General features: G+C 35.2%; 2 protein-coding genes across 23 annotated transcripts in view; one reads left to right on the top strand and one right to left on the bottom strand.

The window, feature by feature from the left end:
• Spri (Src homology 2 domain-containing protein sprint) overlaps positions 1–3483 on the top strand; it is a 209619-nt gene extending 206136 nt beyond the window's left edge. For all 15 annotated transcript variants that reach the window (XM_072002995.1, XM_072002994.1, XM_072002996.1 and 12 more), the window contains 4 exons: positions 495–626; positions 778–1020; positions 1274–1466; positions 1906–3483. In XM_072002995.1, the coding sequence (XP_071859096.1) occupies positions 495–626; positions 778–1020; positions 1274–1466; positions 1906–2009 (672 nt within the window). In that variant the 3' untranslated portion in view covers positions 2010–3483. The remainder of the gene's footprint in view (positions 1–494; positions 627–777; positions 1021–1273; positions 1467–1905) is intronic.
• On the bottom strand, positions 188–17447 carry Klc (kinesin light chain). 8 transcript variants are annotated; one of them, XM_072003032.1, is made up of 8 exons: positions 16664–17438; positions 14159–14525; positions 13630–13795; positions 12636–13351; positions 12351–12554; positions 11931–12050; positions 11498–11776; positions 188–1046 (listed from the first exon to the last, which is right to left on the bottom strand). In XM_072003032.1, exons 1-7 carry the CDS (start codon positions 16705–16707, stop codon positions 11651–11653), a joined length of 1743 nt encoding a protein of 580 aa, XP_071859133.1. In that variant the 5' UTR covers positions 16708–17438; the 3' UTR covers positions 188–1046; positions 11498–11650. The 8 variants fall into 8 exon arrangements, with proteins under 8 accessions (XP_071859133.1, XP_071859136.1, XP_071859137.1 ...); XM_072003035.1 differs by lacking the exon at positions 188–1046 and adding an exon at positions 5441–8767 and having other exon boundaries at positions 9519–11776; positions 11931–12047; positions 16664–17447; XM_072003036.1 differs by lacking the exon at positions 188–1046 and adding an exon at positions 5441–8767 and having other exon boundaries at positions 9519–11776; positions 13636–13795; positions 16664–17447.
• Between the last annotated feature and the right edge of the window lie 2147 nt (positions 17448–19594).

Genomic DNA, 19594 nt, shown 5'->3' with positions numbered 1-19594 from the left:
TTGTAGTCTCTCCTGTGAGGGTAGTTTACTAGTAGCGGTAGTTTGGAGAGGCTATTATTACCTTCTATGATCGTAGTTGCTGTAGTTTAGCGGAGATTAGATATTTTAGTTTCTTTTGGATTTCCCTCGATTAGGGGAGCTATTTTTCTCCCTCTCTGGAGGGTCGAGAAAGAGAATAAAGTGAAAATCGAGATTAGTAACTTTATTTATTTCGATTTATTTCCGATTCAAACGGAGCAGAAGAAATAGGCTTTGATTATAGCGCTGTTTGGCAGATTTTTAAAATAGCGAATCTTTGTCTAACTGTAATTATTTATACGTGATATAGATTTTCTAGCATATCTAGTTTCTTCTATTAGAGATTAGAGTAATCAGAATCTAGAAATACGTAGCTAGAAGGCCTCAAATTCTTAAAGTAGATTACAGTTTATATGATCGAAGCGATTAAGCTTAAAATAAAAATCGATAAATATTAATAATAGTTTTGTTTACAGCCAAAGATCATACCCCCGTCGGAGCCCAATTTAGAACGAATCCTCAAGTGCATCGATCGTCTTCAGAAGGCGGATTCACCTTTGGATAAGTTGGAAAACCTTCTCGCAGCTTTTTCGGCAATTTTCAACTCCGTAAGTCGCGTTACGAGCCCTTCTCGTTTTTAAATAAATACGATTCTTCTTGTCGAATCCGAAATTTAAACGTTTATCGTAATATTCATAAATGTGTATCGTATTCGCAGCAAATTTTAAAGACTTATTGCGATTGCGATTGGCTTTTCAGGTAAAACATGCAAATTCTGGCAAACACTTGGCGCTGGGTGCCGACGACCTCCTTCCTCTTCTAGTTTGGGTGTTGGTTCGTGGCAGAGTCGTGGACGCTGAAGTGGAGGCTGAGTACATGTGGGGTTTGCTTCATCCCTCTCTTCTCACTGGCGAAGGGGGATATTATCTGACGACCTTGTCCAGCGCAGTTCACGTTTTGAAGACGTTCAAGTCCAGCCAGGGAACGATGTCCACTTTAAATGTAAGTGACTTGGCTGATGCTGGCCTCTGAAGCATTATATTTATCAAATTTCTATGGTTTTTTTAGTGTAATGTTAGTGTACAACTTTAAGAAGTGTTAATCTTCTTTAGATTTCAATGAAGATATATCAATATACTGTGTTATTATTTATAATTTTAATATTAATATACTGTTATACTATTAGTATATATTAAATTAATACATCAATACAAATATTTGTATATGTTGAACAATTGATATTTGAATGTTTCAGGGCTGTGGAACACCAGACTGTTCATCCGTACTACGAATCTTAGTGCCAGATGAACTGCATGGATCCCTGAACACCAGAACGTTGCCTGTGCGACCGAATATGAACACGAGAGAGATCTGTCGCATTCTTGCGCATAAGATCAGATGCACCAACCCCCAGGACTATGGACTGTTCAAGCTGGTTCAAGGGGAAGGTAAGCGCCGGTTTTACCAAATTTGTACAATTTCTATTGTCATCGTTAGAAATTTCAATTTTATTAACACATTCATTCGTTATTTTGTTCCTTTCTACCGTTAGATAGATTATTTCCTTATCAATTTTTAGAATATAAAAATTTGTACAAACTTTGCTAAAAAAAATTTGTCTACAAACATTTAATTAAAGATACTACATATATGATTTCTAACGTGTTAATGAAAAATACACACAAAACGAATTATTAAGCACGTAATTTACATACTTAAGAAATTAGCTAAATAGCTGAAGAATGATTAAAAAAGCAATTACAGAATTACGACATCGAACAATTAAAAAACAGCTATAATTAAACTATCATTTACTAACCTGTGCTATCACGGTGATATAAATTAAAGAGATATTACATGGATTTTTTTTTTTATTTTCTCTTACAGAAACCTTACTCGGTGACCACGAGTGTCCGCAAGAACTCTCTCACTGCCTTTTCGCTTACAAGAGGATCGACGCGAAGATAGCCTGGCCGAAGACCAGTTCTTAAGCCTCGCGAGCAGAAAACCTCGTAGAGTCAACGATGTCGATTTCGTGGTGGCGAAACTAACAAGTCTGAAACACCTGTCTCTACTCTTACTGTTAGTTTCGTTGCTAGCACCATGTTTTCCTTTTGATCGTCTCATTGTTCACACTTTTTACATGTAAGTCCGTAACGAATTTTTCAATTTCCAGCACAAAAACCTCTTCGGTAATCTAACTCTTAGAATATACTTGAACACTGCCAGGTATAGACAGCTTTCGAACGATCGACGTAAAAACGAAAAAAAAAAAAAAAAGTCCACTGAAAGCGACCAAAGTTTAATTTAAGGAGAACGATTACTAAACCTTGTACTTTTATTCGTAAATCATGCTAATCTAGATCTATATTCCCACATATCCGGTATTTAAAATCAGTACAATCGTCATCAATCTATTGGTCGCTTTTTAATATATAGAATTCTTGCCCATATTTTTTGTAATTAGTAATTAACGTAAAGAAAAAGAAGGACTTCTCTTAGCTGCGCGATGGTCCAAAGAAATTTGATCATTTGTCTGAATCATTTAGCTGCTGAGGGTGATGATTATAGTAGTGCAATCTAGGTAGTGCAATGCGTAGCTGGGAACGATCTCGAAGTAAGAATTTCATATAACGCAGCTAAAGAGTCTGATAAAGCAGAGTATGATCGTACGATCGAGCGATTAGCATTCAATCGGATTTAATTTGCTTTACAAGCGGGTGCTAGAGCGTCGGATCTGCTAAATGGAGGTCGATTCAGTCGATTTGTTGGCACTGAACTCGAGATTTCCAACAAATTTCCGCCGAACGACCGTTTCTTATTTACGAACATACGAATAATACGAGATAAAGGATCGTGTATTACTCAGTATTCGATATTTTGCAAAATTCTTCGATAACGAAGCTACTAAGTCTCATTGATGGAATAGGTTTCGAATCGAGGAAGCCAATGGAAAGTTCTTCGCTTTTTGCCGCGAGAGACCAAGGTCTTGAATCCTTTACGATTGTCCTTCGATCTCGAAACCTGCTTCACGAGAGAACACTAAATTTTTTACGAGATGAAGTCGCTAGAAAGAGAGCAACCAAATGTCTCTGTAACATTTCTTTTGAAATAATTTTACCGCGGATGACTTGCTTACTTAATTCTCTTATTAAAAACATCTTTAGCATATCGATTGATTTTTTTTTTTTTTTTTATATTTTTCTACGATTAATCGATGAGATTGATGCTGCCATCTTACTCTTTATATCGATCACTCATTTTTATATTTTTAACGTTATTCTTTTCTTTTTTTTTTTCTTCGACATCTTGTTACAAAAAATCAATTTCTACCATGTACGAATTATTTATATGTCAAAGAAGATCAGAGATATGTTGGATTGCCTCTGTTAGGGGTAATTCAAGCCTATAGTATAACCGAATAGAAATCATAGGGGGATTACCCCTTTTAATACAAATTGAATATTAGACTTATATATATATATATTGTATATATATAATATATAATATAATATATTATATTTATATAATAATATATATATAATATATAATATATATAGAACACGAAAGGCTAGTTTAGACTCTATTTTAAGTACTTTCTCGTCGAGACGTTGGCGGATTATACAAGCAATGTGTACTTTTAGGCGGACGTCGCATATTTATTGGGAAGTTGTACACAATATTTTACTATCATTCGTCGGATTTTTCCTTTTTTTTTCGCGTGTGCGCGCGCGCGTGTCGCTTCTTCCTTTCTCCGAATCTGCCAGGCTGATTTGCTCACCTAATATTATTATAAAAGGCTGTGGAACTAATTAATCTCTTACACTCTCTCTTTCTCTCTCTCTCTCTCTCTCTCTCTCTCTCTCTCTCTCTCCAGAAATGAGCAATTGAAAACAGAACAGAGCAGTTCGATCATGTTTGTGTTTTTGGGGGATTTGTATGGGGGTTGAGATATGAGGGTTGGAGCGTAAATCGTGGAGCGAATATTTTGCTACTGAAACTCTCGTACAAATCAGCCTTGCAATTGTTATTAGGTATTGTCTTATATAAGAAAACGAACAAAAAAAAAAAGGAAAAAAGAAAAAAGTGAAAAGTAACAGAATGTGTAGCCCTCGATAAATACGTGTAATAATATACGATAATAATTATTAGCAATTTATAAATGTACATTTCTCCTTTATATGTCGTATCTAATTTATTATGAAGCGAATTTTTAATACCTGTAATGTCGTAATTAATAATATCCCTCTGCATTAAACGTGCTTTCGATCCTCCACCTCCCCCACACCCCTTCGAATCTAATTGATTACGATTAACCGTAACGTTAATGCTTCTAATATGCTAGTCAAGCGGATACAAATCAGAAGTTTGTAAAAGAGTACCGTTTTTTCTCTCCTCTCTATGGCCCTTTTATAGGTGTAACTTTTCACGTGATAGTTTCTACTTGTTGACAAAAGAAAGAAAAAAAAAAGAGAGATAAGGTAATATCATTGATCATCAATTATTCTCACCTTTATTACGATTATTGATTATCATTACTATTGTAACGTGTAACAGTATGCTCAATAAAAACTTTTCTATAATTCGAACAGTGGATGGAACAGTGCTAATGTGGTATACAAATAATTGTGTAATAAAATTTCGTATGCAGAGCGAAACTAATGCTTCGTCATCTAATTATTTTCTTTTCTCTTTGTTTTTACACTACCTTGCGAGTGTAACGATTGTATAACGAAAGAGTAACGAAACAGACTCGTACCAGGAAAAGATGATTACAGGGTTAACAATAGCCCCGACACGATGCAACGTATGTGTGTCATATTTGCATCGAAATCTTTTTCTTTTCTTTTTTTGGTATTATAAGAGCGCGCATTTGTGCCGTCTGGCAATCAAGATGACGAACGAAATATCATCGGTGAACAGACTGTCGGTATTTATAGCTACGGTTCTAATGTTATAAATAACCGATCAATCTTATCAACTTGCGATATTGCTACAACGTGAGAAGTGGCGATGTTATCTACGCGTGATCTAGGCCTGGATTTCTACTAAAATCAATGAAGCGCGTGTCGTTAGATTAATAAAACAGAGGATGAAGAAAACTTCATAGTACAATTTTAATAGAAACTCATTTTACTTTCCTACTTTTGCGTTAATTACAAGGAATGACTAATAATAATTAGATACGAGCGAGCGAAGAATTTGATATTATAATTTTATTCGTAAAAGTTACTTACGTGAAAAAAGAAATCATTAATAAATTTTGTTCATAAAATATATAATTCGCTCATATTTAATTATTAATCATTCTTGATGATTAATATAAAATTAGGAAGGTTGGGCAAGCAGAATATTGCAAAAAAATTACGCAAGGAGGGGAATGAAGATTAAAAGATACGTAATGAATGAAAATAAATTAGGCTTTGTTAGCAACGAAATTTTAATAAAATCCGAAAACACGAATACAATGTTGCTTAAAAATGCATATCTTTTGAATTTCTCGTTACGATAAGAAATAGTCGGATGCTTTCCACGCGAAGGAGGCACATGAACAAGGATTACAAGTGGAAATATTTATTATAAATCAAAACTTACATTATTTAAATAACAGTACTTGCACCTGAGAGCTACAATACCTTAAACAATTTATAGAATAAAGCGACTACTTCCGACGGTAAGTGAAGACTAAAAACCTTATTCCTAATATTTTATCACATCTATTTCTCGACTATGAAGAAGTAGATCGATCGATGTTGATCTACGGCCCACGTAAAACTCGAGACAGAGGGTAAATTTTCTTAAGATAAAAATAAAACAGTGTTCCCTTCTATGCCAAAAAGAAAACTTAATAAAATATCTAATAAATAATAAAATTGTAGATTTAAGCGATTAAAAATTACAGCTGTCTTTTACCGCTTACCAAAAGAACATATATTACAAATGAATATCAAACAAGATTTAACAAAATGATTTTAAAAAACAAAATTATTTCAAAATCTGACCTAATTTAACCAATAGTTAAACGTTGAAATTACACTTCGTACAAATAATTGCATCAAGTTTAACTAAAGGATCGAAATTAAGTCAAATATGTAAATATATAGTGCCAGTTTCTATATTAAACATATAGAAACAATTTTAATTCGATTGCACTTAGATTGCACTTAAAAATACCGTTGAAACCCAGCTGGTGAATTGTAAAAAAGATTGTATCTTGGATACACTACATGCTAGTTAAAATACAGAAAAGCAGGCAGAATTGTCTGCGTTAAGAACGATTGTGAAAAGGTGAAAAATAAAACCCAAAGCAGAATAAAAACTACTAATTCTAGGCCTTCAAGCTCTCAGGCGCATAATGTGATAGCGTATATCGTTAAATGCATGTTTTTCTTTCCGGGATAATGAGAAGAGCACACGTGAAAATCAAATGAAAAACGATGTACTACGAGAATGAAGTGAAATTAACGATAAATAGGAAATAATGATTATTTAAAAAACGACTAAGAATCATCATCGATGAACGCAGGACTAAACACCGAGGTTGTATTCCGCAGTCTCGAATAAAAAAATGAAATCTCGCCTTGTCACCGGAAAATTGCATGAATTCGAAAAACGAACCATCGTATCGTCGCTACGACTGTAAATGATTCCTATACACCAGATATTCTGAGTATAATCCTGAATCTTTTGAACTAGGCCAGTCCAATGGAACTCACGTTATAAAGATTTTGCGATAAAGCAAATTTCTTTTTCTATTTCCAAAAAGATTCTTCTTTTTTTTTTCTTTCTTTCTTTCTTTCTTTCTTTTTAAACTCTTTCTTAGTTATTCAACATTTTTACACATGCGAAGAGAGTTTATAACAAGCAAATTTTAAAGTGTGTTTAACAAGCAAATAGCCACTGTGTAAAAGTTGCTCTTTTTCTTCAATCGGATACGTTACTGTGATACAACAAGTATTATAATAATATAGTAATAATTCATTACTATATGCATATATAGATATATATATATATACCATCATTCGTTGTCATCATGCATTGATGAAAATATCTCATAATAGATTACATTCGCTACTTTCTTCCGTAATATTTCTACATAAGTATAATTATAGTTGCGTTCCATGCAGCCATGAAAGCAACTATAATTACTTTGTACAACATAGATTAATTATTAAATATTCGCGACAATGATTTCCATGCTTGTTAGTATAATTCTGTTCGCTGTGTGACTATAGAGTGAACTATAATCACCATCGCGACTGAATACATACGGTAATCAGTCATTATAGCAACTGGTTTTGTAATGAAAGAGTTAAGCGATACATGTTGTGTGAAATCTGTACGAAATGGCAACGCTAAACAAAAACGTGAGGTTCTTAACTCGAATAAAGCTTATATCTACCGTAAGGACTCGACTAATTCAAACGATCATCATTCTACGTCGTCGTGACTGCTCATCGATCAAAGGATTTTTCAGACTCAGTTTTTAATTCACAGCCGATTACAATATACGATTCTTGACTTTTGAAAGCGATAACACGATGTTCAAGGGCGATACGTAAATTTTGCTAAAAAGATATCCTCGTCCGAATAAAAGTGGCTCGAAGGAAAAAAAAAAGAACGATAAAATTTCCCGCGTTTCCTCCTCTTCGAAATAATTTAAATAATCACGATCTTATAATACAACATATGATATCGAACGCATAGAGAATAAATTAAATAACTGCGAATACGTAAGTACTTAAGTGTACAATTATAAATAGGATAGAGAAATCGAACGTCGCCAGTCAGATTGGCTCTTTCCTTTATACTGTTTACACGTTAGCATCTGCATAACTGAACTCTGAGACAGAAACGAAAGGGAAAGCGCGGTTCTCCCCCTTCTATCTTGTTACAATCGTTAATATGACGATGAATATACTCGCATTATTCTAACGTGCACGGTGTATGTGTGTCTGTGTGTGTGTCTGTGTGTCTGTGTAAGAATACATTCAATAATGCTAAGCGACATACAAATGTTCCCCCTATGTTTAAATGTGACTGCACTTTTCCTTCGGATTTTATCCGAGCGTCGATCGAAAAAAGCTAGAGCTCGTGGAATGATTACACGTTGTCATGTTACTTCGAATATGATAATAGTGATCAACGAAAGGGATATGTATACGCGTGTACGGCCTGATTAGATGCATGTAGATGCAAGTATGGACGTATAGTGTCTAAGAAGAAAACTGTCCGTCGCTTTTTCTGTACAATGCGAGAAAAGAATCGAATACATCGCGGTATTTCTTTCTTTCTGTTAGGTCAATGTGTGTTTGCAGCAACGAATCTCTTCTGTTATTCGAGTGAAAAGACATAGAACGCAAAGAAATATGATTAACTTGAATTCGAATTTTGATTCAGATGCACGTTCAAAGCAAGATAGACCAATTCGCCTTGCAGACATTGTGTTTCTTTCCTTTCCTTTTTCTATTCCAAAACGATCAGTCGCTAGCACAAAGCCATAATAATTCGTCCCGTGTGTCGAGCACGAACAGCAACATGAAGTACTTCTTTTTTACGGTGCGTCTGATTGATCGAGAAAAGCAGCTGGAATGTGCTGTTATACGTTAAACGATTCAGATAGAATGGACATCAGTCAATGTTTCAACTAAACAATGCAGAGCCCTTTTATCATCCTGGCGTTATCGTTTCGCGTATAGCTCTCTTATGTGGTATCCCTTTACTGCGCACGAACGTAATACTTCCGTTCCTGAAACAAAAGAGGACGACGGTTTTCTAAAGAAATCAGTTAAAAAAAAAATTCCCAACGATCTCGTGCCTTCAAAATGCAACTTATTTTCTTCTGACAATGGAATCTAGAAGGCTAAATGTTACAAAATTTCGGAAACTTTCGACTGGTCGCTACTGATTCAAAATAAACTGAAAGAATTTAAAAAAAAAAAAAAAAAAAAAAACATGAAAAATAATAAAAATTTTCTACCAAAGACACAAGATCTGTACGAAACTCTGACAAAATTGTTACAGAAGCTGGAAAAAGAAATAATATTAATTCGTATGTACCATGACAAGCCAAAACTCGATATCAAGTATCAACATGACATTTACAATAATTAATTACTGCTCGTACAAGGGGTGCTTTCGATTATATACACAAGCCAAATGTTACATTTTCCCATGCTAGCTACGGGTTTTACATAAAAGGAGCAGTAATTAATCGCCACGACACAGAATGATGATTCTCGATCATGATCTTGTTACGATTATAAACGAAAGATAGTCTGCACTGTGGCAATGTCTATAAAAAAAAAAAAAAAAAACAAAGGAACAGAGGTGAGTCGAACGATTGTATGCGTGGTGGTCGAAAATGACACAAAAAGAAATTAATAACGATAAAAAGACTTGTCTGTGCATCGACGTGAAACATCAGGGATAGAAAATAAAAAAATAAACAAAAAAAAAAAAAATTAAAAAATTGTTCTACAAAATCTACAAATACGCACCTGCTACAGAAACCCGGTCTAGTTTCGCCCCGGTATTTTGCTGTCCAGACGAAATCGTACTCCAGAGTGACATCCTTTTATCTAAGTCCCGGCCCGCAGAGTACTCAAATCAAAGCGAAACAAAACGACAACGCAAATATCGAAAAAACGACTGATAACAATGATGGTTAAGAAACACAAATGGCGTGCGAGGAGAATTAATAATGCAAACCTGTTACATACGCATTCTTGGTTTCATACAAAGGTTCCTACGTGATTTGGTTATATGACAAATAAAGAAAAAGGAACACAGACACAGAATATGATAAGGATATGCCCCATGATACGCGACAATCCCATATATAGTCGAGTAACAACCATGTTCAGTTAAAAAATAATTTATTCGCTCGCTCGTTAAAGTCTCAAGGCACTACTTATATTAAATAATCCAGCTTTCGTAATAATTAATCACGAGTTCAGAAACATTGTACCATATGGTCGAATAATAATAATAATAATAGGATATCTTTATTCGTTTATCCTTCTTTCCCTTTTGAATAGAAAGTTCGAAGTCTAGAAATGTAGTTAGAGATTAATTTAAAAAAAAGTGAGGGATGATACAAGGTGCCCCGAACGAGAATAAGAAACGCAGGCTCTTGAGATCTTCTTTTTAAAATATAATCATTTGTTACACAAATGAAGATATTTTGAAAGTAATAACATACGTATATACGTAAATATGTATTGTATACAACGAATACTTTTCGAAGAAGAAAAATATTAAAACACTTATGGGAGAACTTCGAGACACCTCACATCTTGTTAAAACTATAGGATACAGTCAAGTGTAATCCTAAGCAAGATGAAGAATTCCTCTTCGTTATATAATAAAACGAGAAAAATATAAAATTCGTGTTAATTATAATAAGCGAAAAATGAATGTAAACTATTGACACGAGTCATCCGAGGCTCGAAGAAGACTGTTTTCTGGTATTAAAAATTAAGAACAGACTACGTATACGAGAATATCGCAAGAACAACCTGTTACAAAAAATAATTCTTCGCATGTTGAACTGCAAATCGTTAGATCGATTATTATTAATTTTCTCTACACATTGATCATCGTGAAATTGTCACCTTTGCAAATCTATACTGAACTATATAGTTAAGCAAAAGCCGCTGCTAGAATTGACTACTTGTAATTCGTGTGCGTAGTTCCACGGTGTTCTGGCTTACATGATAAAATAGCTCGAACATAAAACAATGTTACTTTTCTTATCATCCTATCTCAGCCAATAGTAACACGTGAAACGGCCGATTCGTGTAGTTTCACTACGAAAATAGTTGTCTCTGGAAGCTTATTAATTTATTCTAATTGCTTTCTATACGATTGTGTATAATACAAGCGTAAAATGTTTAAAACAGTTAATAATAATAATTATAGATAAATAATGCGATGTGATAAAAATAAAATGCTTTGTAGAAAAGCACCTATCCATCGAATTTCAATTGATTCGCTTGTCTTTAAAAAGTACGGAATACAAATATCTTCGATATTTTTGTTTAAAAAGCAGAATACGACGAAAAAACACACAGAGAAATTAACGTGAAGTGAAAGGGCATCGTTATCACAGCTTACAAGTGGAAGTAATTTATAAAAGACTGTATACTTTTTCTACGCGATACTTTCCCAGATAAGAAAAAGAGTTACAAATGGAAATAGCATCGAGGGATTATAGAAATACTCGTATAGTAAATGTAATAAAAGAATGTGCAGTTATGATGTGCTGTCGTCATTGTCAATTGGGGATATCTGGCTGCGAGAAAAAACAGTATATCAAATGCCCAAAAAATTGCCAAAGGCCCATACCTACGTCCAAACTACTATAAATTCCTATAAATGCTTGCATTTAAGAGGAATCGTTTAAGATAGTTTCCAAAAGATCGCAAATTCCTCAGCGTATTTGGATTACACTATCGTGGAATTTAAAAACGAATACCTAAATATAACTTCTCCCAAACAATCGTACGCTTTCTTTAAATAATTCTTTCTCGTTCTAGAAGTATAGATTTTTCGATGCGGTATACACCGAAAATCACCATGCGACTGGGCATAAATCGAACGACAGGCAATACTACAGACGAAGAATATCCTACGTGGAAGAGTGAATCCCGAAAGCTTGAAAGATCTTGTTTTTAAAACCGGGTTTGTTAGGACTAGCGTCGTTGTGGCCAGACTGTCCTTCATGTAGCGCCCTTTGTACCAGCGGCAGCGAGCCCTGTGATTGTGTGTTGTGTCGCCAATTCATCAGAACGGGCCGGATAACGAAAAAAGAACAAAAAGAAAGAAGAAAAGGATAGTAGACGACTAATCGTGTGCTACAACATGCAGTGCAACTAAAATATTTCTTTCTTGTATCCGACACAACTTACCTCGTCGTGTTGCTCGTGTTCGCTGTTGGCTAAACTGGATCGCGAACCGCGTCTCGTCGACCCTTTTTCTTCCCCTAAAATTTGCGCGACTTTCCCTTGCTTCACGAACTCCAATGTCTGCTTCAAATTAAACGAAAAAACTTAAGTAACAAATGCCTGCAATTTTTTTTCAGTCGAAGCAATTGTAATACTTTTAACGATACAATCTATCTTCTATAAAATTTAATCACTTTAATACCGTATATTAGAGGGAAATTATATTCGCCTAATTCATTTTCACACCGCGAAAATTTTGTTTATATTTTATATTTTTCTATTCTTTCAATCTCTTTTACTGTATTATTCAAGTATTATTGCAATAAAAGTAAAAAATATCTACGCTCGGTTCAGATTTTATATCCAAGCAATTATTGAACTTACCTCTTTTCGTGACCTAAGAGCGCAATCTTCTAGAGTTTCGGCCGCTTCATATTTTCCTTGTCTTCGATATAACGCACCAAGATTCTTTAGAGTAGTCGTAACTGTAGGTGAGTCCACTTTAGCAGCTTTGTGCCAACCTCCATATTCTCCATACGGAGCATTCTCTTTATTTCTATGTTTATTCTCCTCTCTTTCTTCAGCAACCTGAAATACAAACGTTTTCCATAATGTCACAGACGCTTATATCCTAAATACCATTCTTAAAACCACCGAAGGCATTCTTACCTGCCAGATTGGTTTGTTATCACCAGCAATAGCACCAAACTCTTTCTCGTGTGCTCTAGTCAATACTTGTTTGTACAAAACTTCCGCATCCTTGTACTTTCCTTGTTTCAAGTAACACGATGCCAAATTATTTTTCGTCTTCGCGACATTAGGATCGTCCGGTCCAAGTTTGCCTTCGTAGATCTCCAGCGCTCGCAAGTAATAGCGCTCCACTTCTTCGTATTTACCCTGATTCTGGCAGAGCAAGGCAAGGTTATTCAGCTGCTTCGCGACATCAGGATGATCACGACCGAGAACCTTTTCTCGGATATCAAGAGCACGTTTGCACAACGGTTCAGCCTCCTTGTATTTGCCTCGTTTTCCATATAAAACGGCCAAGTTGTTCAACGTGGCAGCGACTGCAGGGTGATTTTCACCGAGCGTCTTTTCACGAATAGCCAAAGCATCGTTCAACAAGTTCGCTGCTTCTTTATATTTATTTTGATCCCTATATACTAAAGCAAGGATATTCAACATCGTAGCGACGTCAGGATGATCGTGACCAGAAGTCTTTTCCAGATCTTCCAGCGCCTGTTTACAGAGAGGAACGGCCACCTCGTAACGGCCTTGGCTGGCGTACTGTATAACCAAATTGTGCAGTGTACGCAAGCGCGCGGGTATCTCGTATCCAGCGTTCACTTGTTGTGCAAATTGCGAAGGCGGTGTCGGTAATATCGCTGCAATAAAAATGGCGAACATTGCAAAAAGTGGTCCTTATCGGTAGCTTAAGCCTGTGCGAATACGAAACCTTACTAAAGTGTTCGTCAACAGTAACACAACTTGAAACGAAGCTACCTTGTACTCTTATACATTGGATGAAGTATCTTCGAATCTAATGGAGAAAATTACAAAATAATTTCAGTAAAATCCCTTCGTGTTATTCACACAGACTTAAGAGAAAATTGGAGCACCTAAAAAAGATGCTTGATAAAAAAGAGAGAGAAAGCGAACGTACACTTACTATTTCGGTCGTCCGCATCATCATCGGGGAATAGATCAACCACAGGATCATCTGGTGGCCGGTCTTTTGCATTTTCATCATCCGCAGAAGGATCAGGATCGTATTGCTTCATGCTTTCCATAAAATCTAGATGTTTCTTCTGTTCTTCCAATTGGACTAGCTAGTAAAATAAGAAATATTTTAGTCTCTGAACTGCATATTTCTCCATATGTAATATCTTTGTATATAATTTATATACATAACATAAACTCAAATAATTCTGGCAATATAATCACTGCAATTCGATGGCGTCAAAAGATCTACCATTTCTATGAATACATTATATATATTTATATATACATATGTGCAACTCTTTATCGATGTCATCTTTGTGGAATTTCTTACAATAAGATAAGTTAAGGAGAAGAATAAACTTGTGCAATTTTACATCTCCAGATGTAGTTCCGCAATTACGCGTAATCGATGGCCTAGCTTCGACACCTCGTTCTTATGCTTATCATCTACTTTACATTTGACTACTTACTGCTTGCTGACTGGCTTGCAATTTTTGTTGCGTTCCAGCCAATTCATCCCTTAACCAGGCATTCTCTTGGCACAACCTTCTCACTTGCGTTCTAAGCTTTTGTTTCTCAGCCTCTACCATTTGTAAATGATTTGCAAGTGCCATCATGACCTGTGCTTCACCAAGACCCAACTCTATCATCTCAATGTTCTTCGATAGCAAGCTAGCTTTGTCTCTCGCGACTGGTGCATCCTGGGTCTGTAGAGCTTGTAGAAGACCCCCGTGTTCAACACGGAGGGCTTCCAGACCCTGGGATACAATTCTGGCACCAGCCATAATTTCTTCCTGCGTCATGGCCGTCATTCTACCAATATTTTCTATTTTTTTGCTAAAAATTGAAAAAGTAGAATTATCACGAAAGCTCAGTTGAAAAAGGAACATTAAAATATTTATTTTAAATATTAATTCAATTCGCGTTAGAGTATCGTTTTTTAATTAATATAGTAGAACCAATCTTTAATTCTTTACAGATATTTTGGAAATTTCCAAACAACACATTTTCAAATCATTTTCTATAATTCTTTTTATAAAGTATATAGATAGAGGCTTGTTTTCATATATAGTTGCTTCTAAATTCTCTTTGTTTCTAACCAAATTTTGTTATGTTTTCGTTATCGGTTCCAGTATTAAAAAGGTTATATAATCTTTTTTATAAGTTATATTAACATCAACGTAAACATCATAAAATACATTTGTTACAATAATAAATACGCGATGATAACAAGACTCTATTTTGCATAGACCTCTGGTTCTCGTAACCAAGGCAGAAAGCATAAAGAAAAAGGTAAAACAGAAGTAAGCGGTATTTGGAACGACTTGCTTTACGCGCCAATAATTAACCGCAATCAAAAATAGGCATCGTGAAGTATTTCAGTCCAGGCAAGCAGAACGTATCCGGCATTGGTACGTACAGAGAATGTTTTCGAACTTAAGCTGGTAGAACAGTTTTATTTAAAAATAAAATAAATACACAATCTCGGTGATCCAATCGCCGATCATGACGACTTAAAACATTTTTCGAAATACTCGAACGTCGATTACTCTAAAATTAATTCGAATAAAAACTTACCCCATGTCAGGGCCACGTTAAATCCACAGAAATCAATGGTTTAATATATACGCGCAGGCGCAATTGCCGCGGCGCTTCTTCTATGCGACACCAATGTACCGAGTAAAAGTGAATTACCAAGAAGAGAAAATTATCAAAAACTCTTACGTATTACACATACGATTATTATTAACGGGAGGAATATTCGCGCGAAGAATCAAGTAACAACACGACGACAGATTAAAATCAGTTGCAGACAGGCGATGTTTTCGATAGAAAACTCACCCCATGTCACGACCGCGTTAAAACACTGGCGAAATCAATGGCTCGGTAGTTCTGCGCAAACGCAACAACCATGGCGTGCTCTTTTAATGCGACAGAATATATATATAGGTGTATAGAGAAAGATGGTGAAATTTCACGAGGGAAGAGCAGAATTCGCAACGCCGTTGCCAATCGATAAAAACAAATCGGAAGAAATATGTGTTAGCGAAAAAACATAAAGGAATGATTGACATGGTCGTGGCCGGATCAGGATTTCAGGGTTCTGCACTTGTAAACCTTGACCTCGTGCAATCGTCCTTCCAAACAAGCCTTGACCTCACCATACCAAATGAAACACTGTATCGTTTAACAAATGTACTTGAGTAATACTATTTCGCTCTTTCTACATTGACAGCTACTTCCGATCAATTGATTTGTCCAAGGACTTATAACGTAGAAGGGTAATAATATTCTTAGTTACCAGCACGATAATCTTTGTGAATCGACTTTCCAGCATAAGCGAGCAGGAAGCGTAGTGAGGAAAGCACGAAAGTCTCGGGTCGATACATTGATTTTTTACGAAACCTGCATTATAGTATATCAACAGGGAAAGTGAATGTCGCAGCTAATATGTACACAATGGAACCAGTGACACATCGGATCACTCAAAATAAAAACTGATCGACTCGATTTTTCGAAAATTTCTTAATTTCAATATTACAATACATAGTTAACGTTTAATTCTTTGAAAACGGTGAAATTGATCAGTTTGATTCCTATTAGCTCACATGACAAAATTTTTCATGTCACTTTTTCCTTCATCGACATATTGCGACATCTGAACGCGCTTCGGTTTACGATGGAAATTATTTTCAGTGGTTCGCGCATGCAGTCGCAAAGATTTCCTCGACGGCGTGTATTCGATCGTATTGCTTGAAAAACTGAGCAAAAAAGACGTACGTGAAGTTTCTAATGAAAGTGTGCGGCAATTAGAGCTTGGTATGTTTACGTAAAAACGTAGCGACTTACATATAACTGACCATAAGCCTGGTGTTAATAGGAAAAGAAAATGGAAAAAATAATAGAAAAAGTACAGATAACGATCAAAATGGATTCAAATGGTATAAGGATTCGTAAGTAGGGGAACTACTCACATTCTATAAGCGTTCAGCGTTTTTGACATATCTGTTCTACCCATCGGTAATGTTGGACTCTGTTGGACCTACCTAATCCGTATACAAAAAAAATTTAACTTTCTACTATATCGATCTGTCTGTCGTTTCTTCGCGGACAATCGCGACTGTATTGTCACTCTCAGTCAATCGAATCTGTTGTAAAAAAGTCATTTATCTCGTTTTTCAATCGTATAAAAATAGAATCTGTACAATATACATATATATATATACACTACAATGTGTCCCGCAATGTGATTTCTAAAGGGGAGCACCCTCGCGGAATCGCGTTTAATTCTTTACTGAGGACTAACGTTTGGCTTCGCACCCTCTTGCATGAGAGACCGACACATCCGGGGGCAGAAGGGGATGGAAAGATTGCGCATGCGTTCAGAATTCAGGGGTGTTCCTACAACTGCACGAAGAACGTGCATGGACACCGGTATGTCCACGCCAGGTATGCATAACAAAATGAATGATGTCTTTCTACGTTAAGAAGAGCTTCGTGCTTAGCGTCGTTACGACCACATACGCAAATAAACGTCAGTCGGTCAGTAGGAATAACCGGAGGGTGCGTAAGGGTACGATGAATGAAGCTTCTAAGAGAGGGTGCTACGCGTGCATGATACTTAACACTTCACGGGGACGCGTATCCGCGTCCACCTTTTATCATTCCTTCAGTCTGAACACTTTACGAAACAGGGTACACAGTATAGTGTAAAAGTCTTATATCATGTCGTTACTGACTTTATAACGGCGACTTAGAAACCTTAGAAAAAGGTTTCCACATATTCTGTACATGAAAACGAATTTTAACAGATTCTCTTTATGGTGTTGCTTGTTTTGATGTACAAACTTATTCAAAATATTGCAATCAACAAGACCTTGATGTGAATGCTATAAAATATGTATGAGATCATCTAATACGAATCAGTGAAGGAAAGGAATTCAGAAACGTGAATCAGTTTCATGAAGCAACTAATTTCTAATAGAATTATAGCAAAAACATATTTAAAAATTTTTCGACACAATTTCTAAAAATGTTGTTGTTATTAAAATAAGATTTCGTAAAATATTATTTTTTATTAACGTATTTAATTACATTTATTTTTTATATAGTTTACTCTAAATTAATATTTTTTTGTAATTACAATTCCTAAATACACTAGAATTAAAGTAACCATTATTCAAAAAATATAATTAAAATATCTATCTATCTCTGAGATTAAAAAATTTCCGTTTGATTGATAATCTTAAACTTTTGCACAATTGAGAAAAGTGCACCAATAATAAGTGACTATCGAGTTTTAATTAGTTTTTTCTCTTCGCGGCTTTCTTTCGTAATTAATAGTGTTAAAGTGATGTGCAGACATAAAAGCGTATCCTATTAATGAGAAGAGCTGGTAGATACATATCATGTAAACAAATGCCGATGCGGAGCAACGGCGGTAATTATTGGTGAACCAATTAATTTCGTCTGAAGTTTACGGAATGTTTTAAGTCTCCACAGAGCCGGTAAGAAGCACACATAGAACGCCAGTTTTCGCAATCTTTCTCACTTCAAGGGGAATAGAGACGAGGTAGCTGATGACTCATAGCATGACGACAGAACATTACAAGTGCTGTACCATGTGCGCGCCCGTTCGTAGAGAAGTGTATTACATGCAACCGTATCTACCCAACACATAAAATTGCTTTCACGAATTTAATTCGACGAACCTGCTTATGAGAATATGGTGGCGTGATTGATCATACAGTGTTTCAAAACCTTCCACGTTTATCGTCGAGCCAACGATTTATTGAACATTCATGCTCATTTCTTGTTGGAAATTTTATCTTTTATAAAAACATATCGATGTAAATATAAAGGCATATTATCGGAAATAAGATGAAAGAGAATGCTTAAAAAAGTTAATATTGTCACAATTGGTAAGTTGACCTTTAGGAATATCTTACGAGTTGAAAGTATATATATATATATTGTATATGTATTACAAATCAATAGGAGGATCGAAAAAAGCACGTGCGTGAGCATTTGACGTAAAATGAGGTAAACAATACGTATATATACTATAGGTTTAATACAATTATCTTACATGGCAAAACGCCATTTTTATCTTAAAAACTTTACCCTAGAAAAATATGAAATGTAATAATTTTTAAATAAAAATTTAAAATTGTCTAAAAAATGTTGCATACGTCAGTAACCCAGTTCCATTTCATATTCACTGACACATATGTAGTTAGAGATCTATAACTTGATAAGTAAAATTTTGCATCGTATTTTCGAAAGTACAGTAGAAAGAGGTCAGTGACAGTACAGGTAGGATAATGAAATTTTCAACTACAAATGGTCGTCACAACGTGAAACAATCGAAGATCTATATTTGTAAAGAGTAACGGCTGAATCGCTGATTGAAATTCATATCATATAACAATTGCAAACTCGTTTCAAGCTTCGTGCATATATAACCAATTGTGGTGACAATTTATAGAAGACGTTAGAAACTTCATTATATGAGTTCCTGAAATATCTGAATAAATAATAGAACCACTCCTTTGAATTGTTCTATAGTTTTCTCATTTTTTAGAGGTTAGGAATTCGGGCTGCATAATACGATAGTCAATTGAACACCTGTGCTGGTTTCCTTTCTTTTAGACGTTCAATAACTGCACATAGAATAGATAAAAAGCTCACGGAAGAATATTTACAAACAAAAAAGATAAATCAATTTAAAAAAAATTGATTGATATACTGTTAATCCTATCTCCACTTATCCGGTATTCTACGATTAATCCTCTCTTATCTACATACATTCATTTATGTAACGATACGCACAGAATACATAACAGAACCGAATGATACATGACACCGAATCATTTTTCTTAACGCAACAACTTCGACTCCTTTTA

Source organism: Bombus fervidus, chromosome 5 (genome assembly GCF_041682495.2).
Source record: "Bombus fervidus isolate BK054 chromosome 5, iyBomFerv1, whole genome shotgun sequence".
NCBI classification, from domain to species: domain Eukaryota; kingdom Metazoa; phylum Arthropoda; class Insecta; order Hymenoptera; family Apidae; genus Bombus; species Bombus fervidus.
Note: the sequence above shows the minus strand (reverse complement) of the source record. Positions and strands in the feature narration are given on the sequence as shown.